The sequence below is a fragment of the Poecile atricapillus genome, chromosome 6, assembly GCF_030490865.1.
Source record: "Poecile atricapillus isolate bPoeAtr1 chromosome 6, bPoeAtr1.hap1, whole genome shotgun sequence".
In the NCBI taxonomy this organism is placed as follows: domain Eukaryota; kingdom Metazoa; phylum Chordata; class Aves; order Passeriformes; family Paridae; genus Poecile; species Poecile atricapillus.
In genome coordinates, this window is record NC_081254.1 from 20,480,581 (window position 1) to 20,499,105 (window position 18,525).

At 42.9% G+C, this 18,525-nt stretch overlaps 1 protein-coding gene across 1 annotated transcript in view; it reads right to left on the reverse strand.

Annotated features, from left to right (window-relative positions):
• ARHGAP22 (Rho GTPase activating protein 22) overlaps window positions 1–18,525 on the reverse strand; it is a 112,354-nt gene continuing 93,829 nt past the window's right edge. The window contains exons 4-9 of the mRNA XM_058841382.1: window positions 17,563–17,770; window positions 13,773–13,905; window positions 8,776–8,849; window positions 7,692–7,813; window positions 4,484–5,387; window positions 1–829 (exon numbers count right to left, since the gene is read on the reverse strand). Coding sequence (XP_058697365.1) covers window positions 601–829; window positions 4,484–5,387; window positions 7,692–7,813; window positions 8,776–8,849; window positions 13,773–13,905; window positions 17,563–17,770 — 1,670 coding nt within the window. The 3' untranslated portion in view covers window positions 1–600. The remainder of the gene's footprint in view (window positions 830–4,483; window positions 5,388–7,691; window positions 7,814–8,775; window positions 8,850–13,772; window positions 13,906–17,562; window positions 17,771–18,525) is intronic.

Genomic DNA, 18,525 nt, shown 5'->3' on the forward strand with positions numbered 1-18,525 from the left:
GGGACAATTTTAGTGAAATTTTCAAGATCTTGATATCCTCAGTGTGTTTGCAGACCTTGTTTTCATAATATCTTCATAAAATAATACCACTCTGACTGAGAAATTTGAACAAACTTTATGGAGGGAGTGGGGCAAAAACCACCTCATTAAATCTGTCTGGCAAACCTCCCAGCTGTGGTGACAGACTGGAACTGCCGCCTTCCCAAGCACAAGTGTGGGAATCCCTCAGCTCCAGGCTCAGCTTGTCTATTGGTTCTGGCCATGCACCCACCCTGCAGGACCTTCCACTGTTCTTGAGCCAGCAAAAGGATGGTGCAGTTGAGTCCAAAGATGGCAGCGGGGCACTCTGGAGAAGAGTATCTTAAGTTCTGTGGATACAGAGGGGACCCACTCTTTCTCGGCAATCTGACACTAAATTTTCAAGCTTTATAGTCCACAGTCTTTCCCAACTGGCCCAAATACTATAGCACATGTAAAGACAACAGGGCAAGTGTCACTGAGAGCACAATCACTATAGCATTACTCATGATACATGAGTATACCAGAACAAAATACGCATTTTCACTCATTTTGTCAGGAACAGGATTTTCTATACTTGTTCTACTTGGGGACTTTAGCACTTTGACTCCCAACAGTTAAACATCCTAATGTTGAAAAAAATTCTTCCATTTCCTTCTGCAGGAGGTAATTTCTCTTCTCGGCATCTTCCCGAGCGCGTTCAGAATTCCTCAGCTTTATCTCCAGCATTGTGTATTTCTTTCGTTCTTGGTCCAGTTCTTCTTCTAACCTAACCACTTGGTTCCTCAGGTCTGCACTTGTTTCTTCAATTCTTAAAACCAACAGAGAGAGGAAAAAAAAGGCTTTTTAAAGTGGCTGGATAAATATAGCTGCTAACTATAAAAACTCTAGAGGAACAACTTAAATTTAACATATTCAAAGGGATTTTATGAAGCCAAATTTTCACATGAGGAAGAATCAGAAGAACAGTTCTTAAGTGTATCTGTGCACAAAGCACTGAAGCAAAATTCAGAGCTTTTCACTCAGGAGGTCCAAGAACAAGGTTCATGGTTTCAAAGAAGCACAGAAGGCACAGCACTTGCTGTTCTCCCCCTTTGTTTCCCAATCACAAGACCAAAGTAGTGGTGTTAAGACTAAGAAAGGAATATTTTCAGATAGAAATTACTGATTACTAGAATGTAAATTTAAAAATTAGGCTTTTACAATGAAAAATTCTCTTCCTCTAAATAAAATAAATACAACCCTAACAATTTCCAATACAAAATCACCACCACCTCTCCTTGATCAGTCCAATACTCAACTTTGAAGCTGGGGCGTAGCATCGCAGTGTAACTGTGAAGGGGTTTAGTGAGGGTAACTGATTATCAAGAAGGTCACGCTGCTGCCTTCATAAAAAAACAAAAATGGAAAAAAAGGGGGTCTTGGGCAGTCCCAGAAGGGTCTGAATTCCACTTTATGACCAAGAGGCAGTGCAATGCTTCACCTTAAACTTTTCCTTTCTGTTCCTTTAAATACAGGTAAAGATGGTAGTTTGATTATAGTCACAGTTTTCACAATGAATCAAAATCACAGGTGCACTGACCTCCACCAAGTCCAGCAAAAAGCATCCTGTGGATGAAGGCAGACCTTTATCCCCAGCCAGCAGTCAGCTGGAATATGACACTGCTCAAGCTGGGATGCTTACACACACACACACACATAAGAGCTCTGAGCTGCCAATTACATTTTCTACCACTAAGTTCAGGGGTCAACTACAGCAGCCTGGACTGAATTACACAGGGTCACGGTACTTACAGCATTTCTACATTCATTAACAGTCCTCTCCAAATACTTACACTTTCTTAAGAGTCCCATGTGGTAAACATGAACTACTGAAACTCAACAGAGAATGTAGGATAATTATATTTACCTTGAGGGAGAAATGCTCTGGAACAGAGTGGTTACAGGAAGGCCATAAAACTTGCCTCCCTCTGACTAAGAGAGAGAAAATGGGCAGTTGATGAGAAATAACAGCTTTTCCATCAGCAAGTGTTCCTTACCTCTGCCCCAGGCAGGTACTCACTGCTTTCCCTTCACTTATGTACGTGCCAACAAAAAAACTCATATTCTTTCATTAAAATATGTCCTGCTAGATACACACAGTTCTGCAAACCACACAAGCACATGTGCAGTTTTGGGGGACTAAATTATCTTCAATAAATCAAAGCTGGTGCAGCAGCTTAAATCTTTTAGGCTAAGCAGCCTCCCTTTGCTAGTTAGCTCCTGTCTTTCTGTAGTAGCAGACTTTCATGCAGTCTATAAAGTAACATACTTTTGCACCCATAAATTGCTGCAGATGTAGTAAAAACATTGCAAAATTTTTGAGAGCTGAAAAACTTGGCTTGAAATTCTTAGACTTGACAGCACAGTCCTTCAGGCTGTAATCCTGAACAGCTGGAGTCATCCTGTTTAATACAAAAAGGCAGCGATTGCATCTTGCCTGGTTTTATGAAACTTTAGTTCATTAGGCATTCTCCTCTCAGCTACTTTGCCCTGTGAGACCTGGCCAATTTGGAGTCCTCCCCTCAAGCCACAGTGCTCTCTGTCCCATCCAGCTGCAGGGGAAAAGCAGGTATGGGAGCTGAAGCAGTCAACAACTGGAATGAAGAACAGGTCTTCCTGGATGCCCCTGATGTCAGCAGCTTAAGGCTCCATTGGAACAGTTTTACTGATAAGAGGTGGAAAACCATGTCTTCCCCCAGGCAGCAGGCAAGAATGTGCAGCTACACATTTCCAGGTTTTGCAGCCTGGTATTTCTGTTTATTAATCTGTATCCCTGCAACAAGGCTTGCCAGGGCAGCTCTGCACAATTTAATGTAAGGCACATACCCTCACCTCCCTCACATTTTGCATCAGTAGGGCAGCTAGAAAAACAAACTATGTAAGCCATGAACCTCCACCCTCATTCACAGACCCTTCACAACATCCCATGCTAGCAACTGCTGGTGCTTCATAAGCTCTTACACCTGGAACACAACAAGGTGGGGCTTTTCTCCCACTCAGGGATGTTAGGTGGGAGCTGAAACTGCTGCACAGCCTGATTCTCCTTCCAGCTCCACACACCAAGGCAGTACAGTGCAAGAGGCAGAAATGCAGCACAGGCTGGCAAGCCACCACCAGAGGAAATCATAAAGCAGAAAGATAGCAAAAGGAATTCCTACCTTAACAACTGTCCCATGGGAAGAATCACAGTTCAGATACACTTCTGAGAAATTACCTTAAGAAAAAAGTGCCAAAAAAACCCGCAGCCTAAAGCTGCCTATACAATCCCATCAGTCTTATGTGCTTTTGGTACCATGTTTGGGAGACTGGCAGCATTTTCATACCTCAATTTCCAATCTGAGTTTTAATAACTGAAGGAGTATAACAGTAACACCTTAACACAAAAAACCCCCAAACCCCAAGAACTCAACTCTTTCTAAGAAATGGGTCTACAGCCTTTCAGTGCAGAGTACTGGTGCTGCAGAGTAGCTTGTATTATAATATGGTGTGCAATTTTGCACATGGCTATATATTAAAATATATCTAATTCCTTTAAGTAACAATATTTCATGTGCCTATTTCCCTGAATGCTTTCCTAAAAATCTATTATCCCATACACTCATAAAACCTAATATACTCACGCAAATTAATGACTCCCTTGTTATTAATACTTTCTACTTCCTACAGCCCCAGCCCTTCACACAACTCTCCTGAAAACTGAAAAGATTTTTTCTGAGCTCAGATGGAAAGTACAGCACCAGCAGTCGTGCAAAGAAACACCAGCTGGCACATGGCACAGTCCACACTGCTCCCCCAAGCTAGGCTACCCCATCAGCCAAAGACCACTGTCTACATCAGAAACCGAAAGTGAGCTTTCAAGCAGTTCAGCACAAAAGGGCTGCTGAAAATACTATAGCTAAGATGAAGTCCCAATACTACCACCCCAAAAAAAAACCTGTGGAAAACAGTCAACAGCAGTTTCCTCAAAAATGCTGCTGTTGGGAAAAGAACAAGAAGCCCTCTGTTTCAGACTGGTCTGGTACAAGTATCGGCACCTGCACAGATCATCCTTGTTGAGGCCTGACCATCTTGGGTCCCAATTCCTCCCTACAAGATGTTTGCTTTGCTATTTCTCTGAGAACACTAAGAGAAATAATTTTGGCATTACCTGTGCAGTTCTCATTTACAGTGAAAACACAGAATATGAAGTATTTGATTCCCCTGTGTCATAGAAATCCCCCTTTGTTTTCTTTGTTGCTTTCTTAAATCAGAGAAAGAAAAGTTGGATTCAGAGAGTAGCAAGGAAAAAGTAGAACCAAATCTGCTGTCACCCAACCCCAAATTTCAGGGCTGAGAACCTGATACCCTTGGTAGCCCACACCCGTGTTCAGACAGGGAGAATGTTGACAGACAACTTCCTTGTGCCCCCTGCAGATGACATTACCTTTTGATACTAGTCTCATACTCAGTCCTCTGTTTGCTCAGTTCTGTCTTTAGCTCCACCACCAAGCTCTGTAAGGCCCTGGAGCATTGGACAGAGTCTCGAGAAGCTGCAGCCGGGTCACTCTGTTCACTGCTGCTGCTGCTGCAGGCTTCAAACCTGTCCGTGCTGTTCTCCAGATCTGCTGTCTTTACCTCGCTCTGAGACAGCGAGCCCTGAGTTACCCACTCGGTTTTTAGGGAGCTTAAAGCAGAAGAGTCACTGGCCCGGCAGGCTGGGCAGCTGCTCACCGAGTCCATCACGGAGATCTCACAGGATGATGTAGACCAGGTGGTGCTGGCCATGCTGTGTGTGCTGAGGGACAGGCTGGATGAAGGGACATTGTCATAAGTAGAGAGTCTCTGGGAGGAACACGAGTCTTTCACTCGTTCCCCAGAAGCTGTCCGGCGGTGGCCTCGGAGAGAGTACAGGCCGTTCATCAACCAGTTCCCACTGGAGGAGAGGTTGGGGATATCTAAGGATGAGCTGCCCAGCTTTGGACTCACAGAGCGTGCTCCCTGCTGGCGGAAGGAATATTTCCATGGAGGCAGTGTCTGCACTCTTTTACTGGGGCTTGTGGCAGGCTGAGTCGATTTGCCACTGTGCTCTGGAGGAGTGATTTTCACTGCAGGTCCTGGAGTGGCCTCTAGAGCCACAGCATTGCCAGATGGCAAATCAGCGGGGCTGGCAGCGCTGTTCTGTGACCTGCTGTCCTCCCCGTCCTCCTCGGAGATCCACTCGACAGTGCTGCGCTGCCGCACGGGTCTGATTTCCAGCTGGCTCCCAGGCACATCCCCCTGAGGAACAGCAAAGATCCGCCCCTGTTCGCTTATCAGCACTGTCATCAGGTGCTGAACCAGCGAGGTGCCTGTGGATGGAAAACAAAGGCAAGCAGGTGAGGAGACATGGAAGACCTCTGCGACTCACCCCAGCCTGTTTCCATGACTGGGTTGCACCCAGTTCCTTGGTCTGAACAGGCCCAGAGCTACTGCTTATTGAAAAATCACAAATTTCAGCTCAGGCCTTCTGCTACACTCAGTGTACAGAGAAACTTGCAGGAAGTATGACATCTGCATTATATTATATATTATTATATATATATATTATTATATCTGCACTAACAGAGGGTGTACAGGAAGTGCAGAAAGTGCTCGCAATTATTTAAATCCTCAGAAATGTGCTGGTACTGTTCTCCAGGAGTGGAGCAAACCATTATGAACTAACCTCATGCAAAGCACTTCCTACAGAGGAAAACCTTTAGAAGAGTGAATAAGCAATTCTATTTTTAAGTGTTGCCTGAAATAGAGAATAAGGCAAACATACTCAGGGTTCAAAGCAAGAGCCTGATTTTATTGATGAGTTTTTGACCTAATAGCAAAATGTACTGAGCTCACCTACCACTTCTATTTTATATCTGTGAATGCAGGAAGAAAATTAAATGTCTTGAAAATAAGGCCATTCCTAACAATTTAGCTGTCAAACTTTGGATACTTCTATTTGAAACACATGGTTTAAATTTTAAGAGAGACACAATTAGAGTGCTTTTTGTTAAGGTCTCATTATCAGTTTTTTTAGGAGATCCAAATTACCCTGAAGCTTAAAAAAAAAAAAAAAAAAAAAAATTGAGTCTTTCCACTTCTCTGTTACTTTTATCTAACCAACCTCAACTAAATTCTCTACTAAAATAAAACATTGCCAATCCTGTTATGAGTATAATGATTAAGTCTAAAAATCCAGCCCACATATCCCAATTTTTCTACCAATTTTCCAATTGAAAACTGAAACTGAAAAATTCCAGTTTTTCAGTTCAAATTTGTGGCAATACAGAATTTCCGGTCAGATCACTGTAGTGTTTCCATAGAGACCCCAGCACCTGCATGTGTGCACCTACACACAGTACAGGCACCTCTGCCCTCGGGTGAGCTACACAATTAAATGCCTGAGGTGATCTGAGCCCAAATTTGTCCCTTGTGCCAGCTGAGCAGAGAGCACGCTGCTGGCCAAGGCTGAGAGCCGTGTCAGCGCTGGCCCGGTGGCCACTAGGGGAAGTCCCAGCATCGCACACAGGCTGACTTCAGCTGTCCCCTCTTCCAACACTGAATAACAAGCACTGCTGCCGCACTCCCTTCTCCCGGTTTTTGTACCTTCCGCACCTCCAGGGGAAGGTATCAAATTTACCCTTAGAACTATGACCCACATCTCTGTGGTAGGCTTTAAGTCCCTAAACTACTATAATACGTCATGTCATGCTCTGAAGTTGTCCTGTTGCCTTACAGTGAGTTGCCATCGTGGGGGACACATCTGCACATCACCTGTGAAGAGCTAAAGGCATTTCTGCTGCTAAGGCATGACAATACTGGCCTTCTGTGAAGGATTTGCATCACAGAAAATACCATGTCAGCTGTCCCCTACAGCTAGGGAGCAGAATCAGAACCAAGTTCAGGCATCCTGGGCACAACATCTCCATCTGCGCCTAATTAATTCATCAACCCTTTTTGCAGGCTTGCCAAAATCCTACAAAACTTATGCAAAAATCTTGCTAAAACTAGCACCACAGTAGTGTTCCAATGCAACCTGGGAGAGGAGCTGTATCCCAGCCCTAATGTCAGCCTGCTTGACTCATATGGAAGCAAATAATTTCAAAGCTTCAGATTTTTTTACATCCAAAATTAACTGATTATCAACTTTTTTTTTTTTTTTTTTTTAAATTCTGTGAAGTTTTGATCCATGCAGTCTTCTTAGAAGACAACACTTCTAAGACACTTCTAGTTATAGCCACTGTGGCACAGCCAGAACTCCAGTCCTCATGGTCCAGATGTTGTCTACAGGGAGCTGTATAACCACTGAAATGCACCAGTACTAAATGATTACAGTTTGGTACTTAAGCACAGTCCTTCTGAAGAAACAGTGGAATTTTCATTTTAGCAGTAGGTTCAAAAAGAGTTTCAGGGGTATGGAGGCATCTCCATATGGTGGAGAGGAGAGACACTCCCAGTCCAGTGGTGAGAGGGATAAGATGCCAGCTGGAATACCCCTCACAGGCCCTGATTAAGGGGATGGCTTGACTTGTTCTGACTGTGCAGACAACTGATACAGCTACCAAGGAATGTATGGCTTTCACTTACAGCTCCAAACCACAGCTGCTCTGCCATCGCACCAGAACAGCACCTACCTTCCATCATGGTCACCGGATCCTCCATTTTGGGCCGCAGTATGTTTGGTCCAAATACTGTAGCCAGGTTCTGGACACTCATCTTGTTAATGCTGGAGTGAGCCTGAACTTCATCAAGAAACCTTGAAAAGCCCCCCCAGAAGAATCAAAGGAGGAGGGAATTCATAAGTAAGTCACTTCTCTGACTATGAGCATTCAGTTTTGTTCTGTTTTCATACAACCCTTACACCTGAAATGATTTGAGGAACTGCAGTAGCTTAGGTATTCAGTATAACCCCAGATCCCTCCTAGTATATGAACCAGAGAAGACAGGATGTTTTCTGCCAGAAGTACCCACCTAGCAGGGACCCAGCCATCTACTGGGTCTTAAAGGACAGAGTTTTACATTTTTATAGGAATTCTCAAATTACATGGATTGACTTTGGTGAATTTTCACTTACAGATATAACAGAAGCAATAAGTCATCTCCTTGTCTGAGAACTAGCAGCCTGTGGAAAGAGCTTTGTGGCTTGGCTTTAACAAAATACAGGTCACAAAATCATAGAATGGTTGGAGGTGGAAGTAGCTTTAAAAATCATCTCCTTCCAATCCCCAGATAAAGAGGCAGTCCAAGAACTGAGAAAATCAGCAGAGATGAAAGGAGACAAGGCTGTGGGGTCCCTGGTAATCAAAGAGGAAGCCACTACTGACCCCACTTCCAAACCAGAGCAAATGCCAGACTGGCTATTCTGACTGCATCTGCTACTCAACTTGTGTCATAAATCTTACAGGTGTGCAGTATCTGGAATAAGTGTCTATCTTTAATGATCTGTAGGTGCTTCTGAAATAAAACAATATAATGGATTAGTATCACTCATGCCTACTGCCAAGGCTGCAGGTGGCAGCAATTTGCTTGGCTGCTCCTCTTGGATAAACCAAGAGCTTCCTTCAGGCAGGCTGCATTCACCTCCATATTTTTTTAAAGAAGTTGTAACTTAAACTTAAGTGGTTTTTGAATATTCATACTTTCAGACTATATTATTTGCATATAAGACAACTTCACAAAACTTAGAGACTTTTCCAAGTGTTAATTAATTTCACTTACTTGCATATGTATTTGAGGAGGTTGTAGTTAGCTTGGGGCAAATTCTTCACCTGCTTAACCAGTTCCTGGGTACCCTGAGGGACAGGAAAAACAAGAAGCAGAGTTATTAATGTAAATGCTGTAAAGCAGACGTGACTTTCCTTTAGGACTACAAAGTCCTCTTTCCACAGCCAAATGCTGAACAACAGATGATAACACAAAGAGGTTTTGCTTTAGAAGAGGTGTCATCCAGTGTGTTGTGTCTTACCAAAAAAGCAGTGTCCAGAACTAAGTTCTCAGTGGAAATCCTCCTGTAAACTTTAAGGGTTGCTATAGAACCTTCATTTAGTGAGACCTGCCAGCATTAAAAGCCTGCCCACTGGCATCAGTATCGGTGTACCAGCAGATGTACCTTGGCCTGTTTGAACTTGGGGACACTGAGCGTGATGCCCTAAGTTTTAACTTTCTTATTTTCTAGATTCTGTACTGCATTAGTATATAACTCTGAACTTCATATAAAGTGTTAACAAGTTCTCTTCACAGGTTAGCCAAAACAATCATTTTCCAGCCTGAGAACCAAGGGCTCTGCTGCAGTTTCAGGCCCAAAAAGTATAAACAACAGCAAATTGAGGAGAGCAATCTGGGAGGATGGGACTTCACAACCTGAAGCTATAAATGGACAATCAACCCAAATATGGAAATGGACCAAAACTTATAAAGGTGTGAAAACGTGTGATTCATCATCTATCTTGGGTGGAGCCTTGGCCAGGCTCTTGTACTGCCCAGGGTGTATCCTTTGAAGGTTAATAAATTCCTACTTTATTCCTTTAACACTGACTAGCCTCTGCTCTAGATAGCAGGGTGCCTCCCTGAAGGCATCAAGTACAGTATAAATACATTACAGTAGTGCTCAGTTGAGCAGAGGAAAGTTTTTTCTTAAAAAAGAGCTAAATGAAATGGGTCCAATTCAGGTACCTCCTTTTTAATGATGTACTTCCATTTGCAGTCATTCTGACCTGGGACATACTTCTTCACAAAATTTCTGTCATTACATGAAAATGTAAGATGACACATCAGCTGAAGAAATTACTTAAACCCCCAAAGCTACTTAAATCATCTAATGAAAACCTCTGATTCAGGAGGCCATTGTCCTGCCACAATCCTAAGTGTCATCTTCTTGTTCCTGTCAATGCTGCTGTTGCCCTGGAGATTTGCTTATTTTTGGAGACAACTAAACCTTTTGTGGAAAAACAGATACCAAAGCACATTTAAGGAGGAGTGGTAGCTGCTAACTGATGTTGCAAAAATTCCAGAAGCAAATGGTTCCCAAAGAAAGTCCAGCTGAACATTAATTTCAAACTCTCCTTGAATTTTTAAGGAAGGGAATTCTGTTGGCTAAACTCTTGCAATGTGTTCCTGATTTCTCTGGTCCAGGCAAGTCAGAAAGACCCATAAAGCAGTGCCCATTCCTACCTTCCTCCTTATTACTTTAAATATACAGGTACTTTTTTACTCTCTAGATCCCAGCACAAAAAGAATTCTCTAATAAAAACCTGAAACTTAAAATTCTTAAAAGCAGTAACCTCTTTATAATTCCTTAGCTTAAGCACTATGCTGGTTTAATGGTGACAGCAATGGAGACACCACTTAAAGTCCAGTCTCTTCTGAAAATCTCAATCCTCTTTTTTAAACTTCTAAAAATTTTTCCATCAAGGATAACTGTTACTCATGTGAAGTTTAAGGTCAATTGTTCAGGTCAACCAACTTCCAAGTGACAAGTTTAAACCAGAACTATGTGACCTAACAGACCTAATTCCCTCTTGAATTTTGCTCTGTAACCCAATTTATTTCAAATAGGGAAATCAGGATGGTATTTGGCATTGTATTTCAATTGTTCTGAATTAAAATGCCATTGGCTCCACTGGATGTAAGAGAAAACTTTGGAACAGAAACTTTGGCAGCTGTGAACAGCAGGAAACGACCTGGAGGTAAAAGATGCTACCTGAAAGAAAAAAAGTGTTCTAAAAATTTATCATCCATGCTTTGTTTCAAGGAATCTCAGGTACAGTATTACACAGAGAGTATTTTTATATTCAAAGTACAAACACCTGACAGGTAAAAAAAAAACTCTCTCCTATTGCAGCATTTTATCAGCTCTCCCAGATTTGTCCTCACCAAGGCCAGAGGCTTAGCCTAGGAGCACCACAGTGACAGCACGGAGGAAAACTCAAGCCTGAAACCTCTGTAGTAACCAACAGCACTGATCATTGCCAATGGCTGCCTGCAAGTAATAGAAGCACTGTACTGTTATTTATCATGGGATTTTGCAGAAATAACTCTTACCTCCTTGAAAATGCTGCTTTCCAATGAACAATCCCAAACCCAAGGATTTTGCAATGTGTGTAACAGATCAGCACCAATTCAGAGCTTCTAGTTTGGCTGGAAAACTAGCAGCACTTTAGATGTTCATAAAAAATTCAGATGCCTCTTTGAAAAACACTTGAAGCCTTGTGGGCAATCCACTGAACTGCTGTGTGCATCTCTAGAGTACAGGTAGCAGTGAAGGCTAAAATACCACCATGTCAAGGCAGATCAAATGAGTTTTTAGGCTTTTGAAGATTTTTTGCTCTAAATTTTCAAACCCTCCTCCCAGTCAGTCGGGATCAGAATCTAAATTTTTTTAATGCTGCAGTCCTGCTGAAATACCCGGAGACCTCTGCACCATCCAAGGTCTCTGTTACGATCCTGTTTGCATTCGAACACCAGAGATCAGCTGGGTGCAGAATAAAAAGCAATCTGAATAAAAATTGCTTGAATTGAATAAAAACTTAGGGCAGTACTGGAGCTAGGCCAGATTAATAATCACCACAATAATTCCTATCCATAGTCACAGTGTAACAGCATGAGGTGCCAACAATTTTATCCAAAAAAGCTATTTTGCTGTAAGCAATTCTGGATTTTTGGGTGTGAGGTGAGGGTGGCTGTACAAAATGAAAACTATATTAGGAGTCAAAAAGTCTCGTTCAAAACTTTCAAGTGAAAAAATTAAAAGAAAACAGTACTTCAAATTAAACCAGTACAATTACATTTTGTTTCAAAATACTTTTACAAAATAAAATGTTTGATTTTTAAATTCCCTGCTTACCATTACATGTTAAAAATCATGGTTTCAATGAAACCACGTTTCTGAGCAGGGGGATTTTCCATGTGGGAGGCGAGTCAGGCCCCACAGGCTAGGTATGACTTTATGCTGCATTCTGCTCCTCGTGCTACTGTGCACGTACAGCCTCTCCACCCCGGTGTGTGCATTCCACCTTCCTTTCTGAAAAGGTAAACAGCCCACGCTGAGGCTCCAGGTTTCCCTGACAAAACCAAAATTGCTTATGTTTACAACAGCACCTTAACAAAACAACTTTGTGCTATGAGCAGTGCTGTATTTTTTAAGTGTTCATTTTGGCTACCTAGTGATCCCCATTGCCTTTCTAATCTGAAGAGAATTCTGCTCTACAAGTCATTTGAGTCTGACCTTGTTCACACAAGATGTTGCTTCCCAAACTGCTGCAGCCTGTGCAGACAAAATCAGACAAACAATGTAGTTAATAAGCTGAGCAGTGATGTACAATTATGTTTGCCCAATTTGGCAGTGTCTCTACTCTTGTGCAATAGTGCTTAATGGATCCAAAACTTCCCAGTCTGCACATCTTATGACCAAAATCAAACCAGCTCCACCGCCTTAGAAATGCTGCTGTTTCTTGTGACATAACCGCTGTGGAGTCTGTAACACGGCACCCTGCAGAGATTCCTGAGTTCACTAAGGATAAGGCAGAAAATGAACAAGTTCTGGAGGGAGTAGACACACACCTCTACATACTAAAATACAACTCTAGTGCACTGGCACCCTGATGTCCAGAATGCAAGTACATATCCACGTGTGGTAACATGCTGTGTCATGCACAGAAATTTGCTTTCTCACAGTTGACGAGAGGTTATATTATTTGAGTGTTATTTGCCTTTTAACCATAAAAAAACTTATATTGCCACATATGATGCATTTGATGCATGCAAACAAGCATCTTCCTGCGGGCATCATAAAGGGTAATTTCCACAGAGCCTTCTGCCACTTGAACTGAAAGTGAACCCCAGACTCACAGTGAGGAACAGCTTCTACAAATCCTGCCAGAGACAAAGACAAGACCACACACAGAAAAGTGACAGAACCGTGGACCACAACTTACAATCCCTCAGGCTTTTGCTTCTTTAGCAAAGAAAAGACACAAGTAACAGCCATTCCAGCTTCTTTAAATTTCTGTTCTCAAAGGTGGCACCCACAGATCAGACCAGATCTAACATGCCTTTGCAATATGCAAAGGGCTAAGGGAGCACCACAGTATGGATGAAACAGATCAATCAAATATATTGTCAATTATCCTGTTCCATGACTGCCACAGACTTGGTAGTTTTTGTCAGCCCTTTCCCTTGCCTGGAAACCAAAGAGAAGAACATCATAAGGTTCTGACAAAGTTTTTACAGCATTATTTCTACCCCCATTCTAGGATAATACCATAGCCTGCCTTCTCACAGTGCCTTTCCTCAAAGAAAGACAAAGACCACTGCACTGATCAATGTCTCATCCACCAAAATTTTTGGGAAGGAGAATATACTGTTCTGATACATAAAATGGAAAACACAGACAAAGGGAGTTACTCCATACAGCTTATTAGTGAGTGAACAGCAAAGCTGGGAAAGGAACCCAGATTTCTTCCGACCTTGCATCTCTTGCCAATTATGCTACACAAGAGCTTCGCTCAGAAGAAAGAAGCACCATGCTACAAGACTGGCTTTTTTTTAAGCAGCAGCCTGTGATAACAGTACTCAATTTACAGCTTCAGGAAAATTCACGGAAAGGTTCCCAGGGACTTCACTGATTTAAATTAAGTTCGAAGAGATGAGGAAAAAACCTGTACTACATTGATTCTTAGGAACATGCTCTGAGGAGGCAGATTAGAAGGATCACTGACCTCTCCCTCATCTTTTGAGAGTAGCTGTCCACAAGAAAGAAAGTCTTCATATTTGGCAAAGGGGATGACAGGCTCTGGCAGCTCTCGAAGGTAAAGCTTCAGGAGGGACGCCACAGTGTGAACATCTGTGTTGCTGCAATAGAGAAGAGGGAAGGAAATTTAGAAACCCACACTACCTCAAAGCTTGATACCCTTCATTGGGGGTGCATCAAGGTCCCTCTTAGGGACAGGGACAAAGTGGGCACATGGAAGGAAGCTCTTCTACCAGTCATTGGTAGGGAGGGAGGTCTGTCTGGGAACAAGGGAAATCTCCATTCTGTCAAGATAGAAATGTCCTCAGATGACACAGGCAATGGAAGGGATATGCCCATGATACTGCTTAAGGTAGGGCAACACTGTGGTTCCTCTGCCATTGTGGACTAGGAATGTGAAGAATAGTCCAGGCAAGGTCACAGTGATCACACAGCATTGTCAACAGAGCTCTTCCCTCCTGTTCCATGAAACATAACCTCTGAGCCTCTCACTGATCCCTGCTGATACTCTCCCCAGCCAGCACACACATAAGCTGACAGGCTGGGCTCCCACATGCCCTGGTCAATCATTCAGGAAAAATGGAGGAAGCTGTATTTCCTCCAGGTCCTCTATTGCCCTTTGGTATGGCTGCCTGGCTAGTGGTATTTGAAATTTCCTAGTTCATCTGTTATGAAAGGATGTCAGCTTTTATTTTCTCTCCCAATGCAGGAGCAACTTTTTCCTCTTCCTTCTCCCTTACTTTTAAAGTTGGGGTTGAGGTGTCAGATCCCATGATGAAGATGAACCCTTTCCAGCTACCCAGCTTCTGGTGTATGGTGATGCCTCTCTCTCATTCCATTTTTCCTGTAGTACAGCACTGTTAATCATTGCAGATGACCTCCTCTGGTCAAGGTTTTGACTGTTGGAAGTCTGAACAGATTCTGTCACCATCTCCTCCCTACCCACCATTGCCCTGACAGTCTTTAAAGAATTCTGAGAAAAATGTATCACTGAACAGTGGGCAAGAGAGCTTCAAATCCTCTCTTCTGTCCAAAAGCTGAATCTCTTCTACTTAGTATGGCTTTTTTTTTTGGAACACGTGGTTAAAACAAAACTGGAAAAACTACAACAGGAAACTCTCAGCAGATACCACTTACTCCTAATCCTGCTGATGCTATTCCTATTAAACAGCTCCATCATATTTGAGATTATCACAGTTTCACACAGTTGTTTTCTTCAATTGATTATAGTGTTTTACAAATGAGATCAGTATTCTTATTCTTTTTTTTTCCTTTAGTGTGGAGTTTCAGGCATGGATGGTGGATCTGACTATCACTGAAAAGCAGAGCCCAGAACAGAGCTTCAGGCTCACTGGCTGCAGTAACTGTCTCATCCATGATGCCATATGAAATACAGCCAGACTTTCAGTGGAATGAAAGTGCAGCAGGAACAGACTGCTATAGGTGTTTCCAAAACAGCACCACCTGGCCTTTCATAGGAGCACTGGAAAAGAAAGCCTTTTAAAAATAAATACTTTAATTGTCAGTCGTCACAAAGGTTTGATCCACCATGCGGCAGGCAAGCTATAAGCACCTGGGATATCACTGTAGTTACAAAAGACATCTAAAAGCACTGACTGCAGCTGGGAAATAAGAAAGGATATTCCTTTCACTGCACCTGATTTGGAAAGAAACATAAGGATTTCACACTTCTGCTGTCAAGATATCCCAGGCTATACAGAGATAATTTATAGTTACACATAGAGAAAATTATGGTTGCTAGGAGGAAAAGCATTTCATTTAGCCAAAGTGGAATTGCCTCTCCCTTACCACTGTGTGTGACTACAAATATGAAAGACCTACTGTATGTACATGTGGGGACATGGTGGAAAAAGCAAAAGGCAATAACTGGGACACCCTCAACTTTCCACTACTCAGGTACTCTAGGCTTGCTTCCTTTGATTCTGCACTGAACATTTACTTACTGCATTACACAGTGACTACCCAAAAGGTAGGCATTCCTTCCTGGAGGTCCCTAGTGCCTCTCTTAAAAGGGAGACTTAGCACTGATCAATTTAGCCAATGCAAATATGGAAATAAAGGTGCTTTCTGCACCCAAGGTGGTAAGGGACTGGAAGAGGCTGCCTACAGAAGCTATGGATGCCGCTGGAAGTTCCTGGAAGTGTTCAAAGCCAGGCTGAATGGGTTCTGAGAAAGCTGATCTAGTGGAAGGTATCCCTGCCCGTAGCAGGGGCCTGAAAGGAGATGAATTTTATGATCCCTTCCAATCCAAACCATTGTACAATTGAATTTTGTTTTAAAAATGCTGGGTGGAGGCTTGGTTTATCTACATAACAATGAAGTTAGGTAAGGCTAAAGTAAAACATTAAACTGAAACTTTCATTCCTAATTAATTTCTTCATAGATACTCCTGTTCCAGAGTGTAAGCACTGAATTAAGATAATTCTAATTCTGTAATAGAACACCCAGACATTCAGTTAAAAATACAAAGGTTTTGTTTAAGAAAAGATTAACTGAGACAATATGATTATTTCAAACTTATTTTTTCATGAAGATATTTCTAAATGTTTGACACTTCCATTTAGGGAGCAAATAGTGTTTGTGGTTAGGAATCAAAGAAAGGAGGATGGGTGGTCTGGGAAGCTGAGGGAAGGGAAGAATTAGAAGAATGTTCCAAATAAACTCTGAAGATATACTTCCCAAGATGAGACCAAACACACTTTCTGCCCACGCAGGAGACAGTGCTAGCTCTTCCTGCAGTGGTAGGCAGGGAAGATGTTGGCAATGTTGAGACTGGCTGCAGGTCCAGGGGCAGAGATCCCTCAAGGTTAATGTGTTGGTAGTACACCGGATGCCACCAGCATCACCTGGAAAACCGGGGCTAGTGAGTTCCTGCAAGAAATGGTGCCAGGCCTCCAAGACAAGATCCCAGCTCTGATCTCATTTATGGACCTGTGATAGAGATCAGACCAGATCTAAACAATGCCCTTGGATCCAAATATCCCTCAAGTTCAAGGTCTCTGTTAGAGTCAAGCCTTATTTCACAAAGGTCTGTTAAGCTTCACACAATGCTGACTCACTCCAGGCAGGATGTACATATGACAGAGTAGATGAAATGTCAGTTACAGGGTAAGGACAGCATTTGGCTGGAAGGGCCTTGACAGTGTCCACCTTTCTGAGCATCCAAATGCCTGAGGGCCAATGTCAGCACAGCTGATATCTGCCCCTTGCCTTGCTGCCCTTGGATGGAGCGCTCAGAGACAGGGATGACACTCTTCCCATGGGAACAGGTATTAAGCTGAGCATCTAGAAAACAGCTGCTGGCACAATGGCCAGGTAAAACATGTCAGATAGGGGTGACTATTCTGAAACCTGGTGACAAAGAAAGAGTCAAGATATTGCTCCAGGCAGATCTGATGGGAGAATGCAACATCTGAAAGCAGTGCATCACCTAGTTCACCTCTGTAGTACCCATTTCTGTGATGGGATCCCACCAACTGCTCAGTTTTCATTCAGTATGTGCTTAAGCTGAAACACTGGATGACCCCCACACAGACCAATGAGCTCTGTTCTACCACTGAGCTGAATAAAGGCCTCCACACCCACCACCATCTGGGAGAAGGTTCCATCAGCGCTTTCAACAGAGAGAATGATGGTGTGGAAAGAACATGTAAGCTAGGATTGCCGCTGCATGGACATTCCTGGCAGATTTTACATGTCACACATACACCAGCCTGAATTTGGTGATGTCAACTCACCTGTCAAAAAGGGGTTTCTCTCCACAATCAAAAGAATCCTGCAGATCTTTGACAAGGTTGGCTTGTCCCGGCATCCGAAAGAGCCCCTCCTCTGTAAGACCTCGCTCCCGAATAAAATCCACACACTGTTCCACCAGCAGTGGGGCCAAGCGCTGGCCATATTTCCGCTCGTACTGTACGGTGTCCTCCAAGCGCTGTCCAAAGATCCCTGACAGCAGAGAGCAAGAGAGACATCTGGGTGTCAGCTTAAACTCTTCCTGAGCTGTTGCTTGGGGCACACAAGGAGGGAAGCTTTCACATGGAGGGGGCAGCCTTTGTGAAGGTCCAGTTTCTAACAGACTCTGAAGAATAAAGCTATTTTAAAAAACAAGAATTACATGATGAATTTTTTTTTTTCCTGCTTACCAGTGCTTCAAACTATCCTCTACCCTAAGCTGGTTTATATCTGATACACAAGGAAGGTGGGCTTAAGGTTATGTTTATGGTTATTGACAGCTGTGCTGGATTTAGATTAAGTAATTATACTTTCACTGCACCTTCCATCCCAAGAAGACTAAAACAAAGGCTACGTTGACTTTATGGGACACATGTCCTTCCTGAATGCACCCGCTGCTTTGGCTGTCACACAGCTGCCCTCCACCAGTGTGCAGCTGGCCAGCCCAACTGGCAGCAATCCCACTGGGAGGGGACTGCTCACACAGCGGAGTACAGCTATCAACATTAAAAGTGGATATTGTGAGAATATTCCACCATCCTGGGAGACTCTATTTCTTTTCCTTTAATTAAACTTGTTGAATGAATATTAATAAAAATCAAAAAAACGCAGTAAAATGCATGCAAAATCCATTGCTCTTCCTACTAAAAAGTGTGTGCCGTACTTCTTGCATCTTGAAAATATGAGAAGCACCATATTCTGTAAAACCAGACTGGCCTACGTTAATTCTTTAGTCAGAACTACTGTAG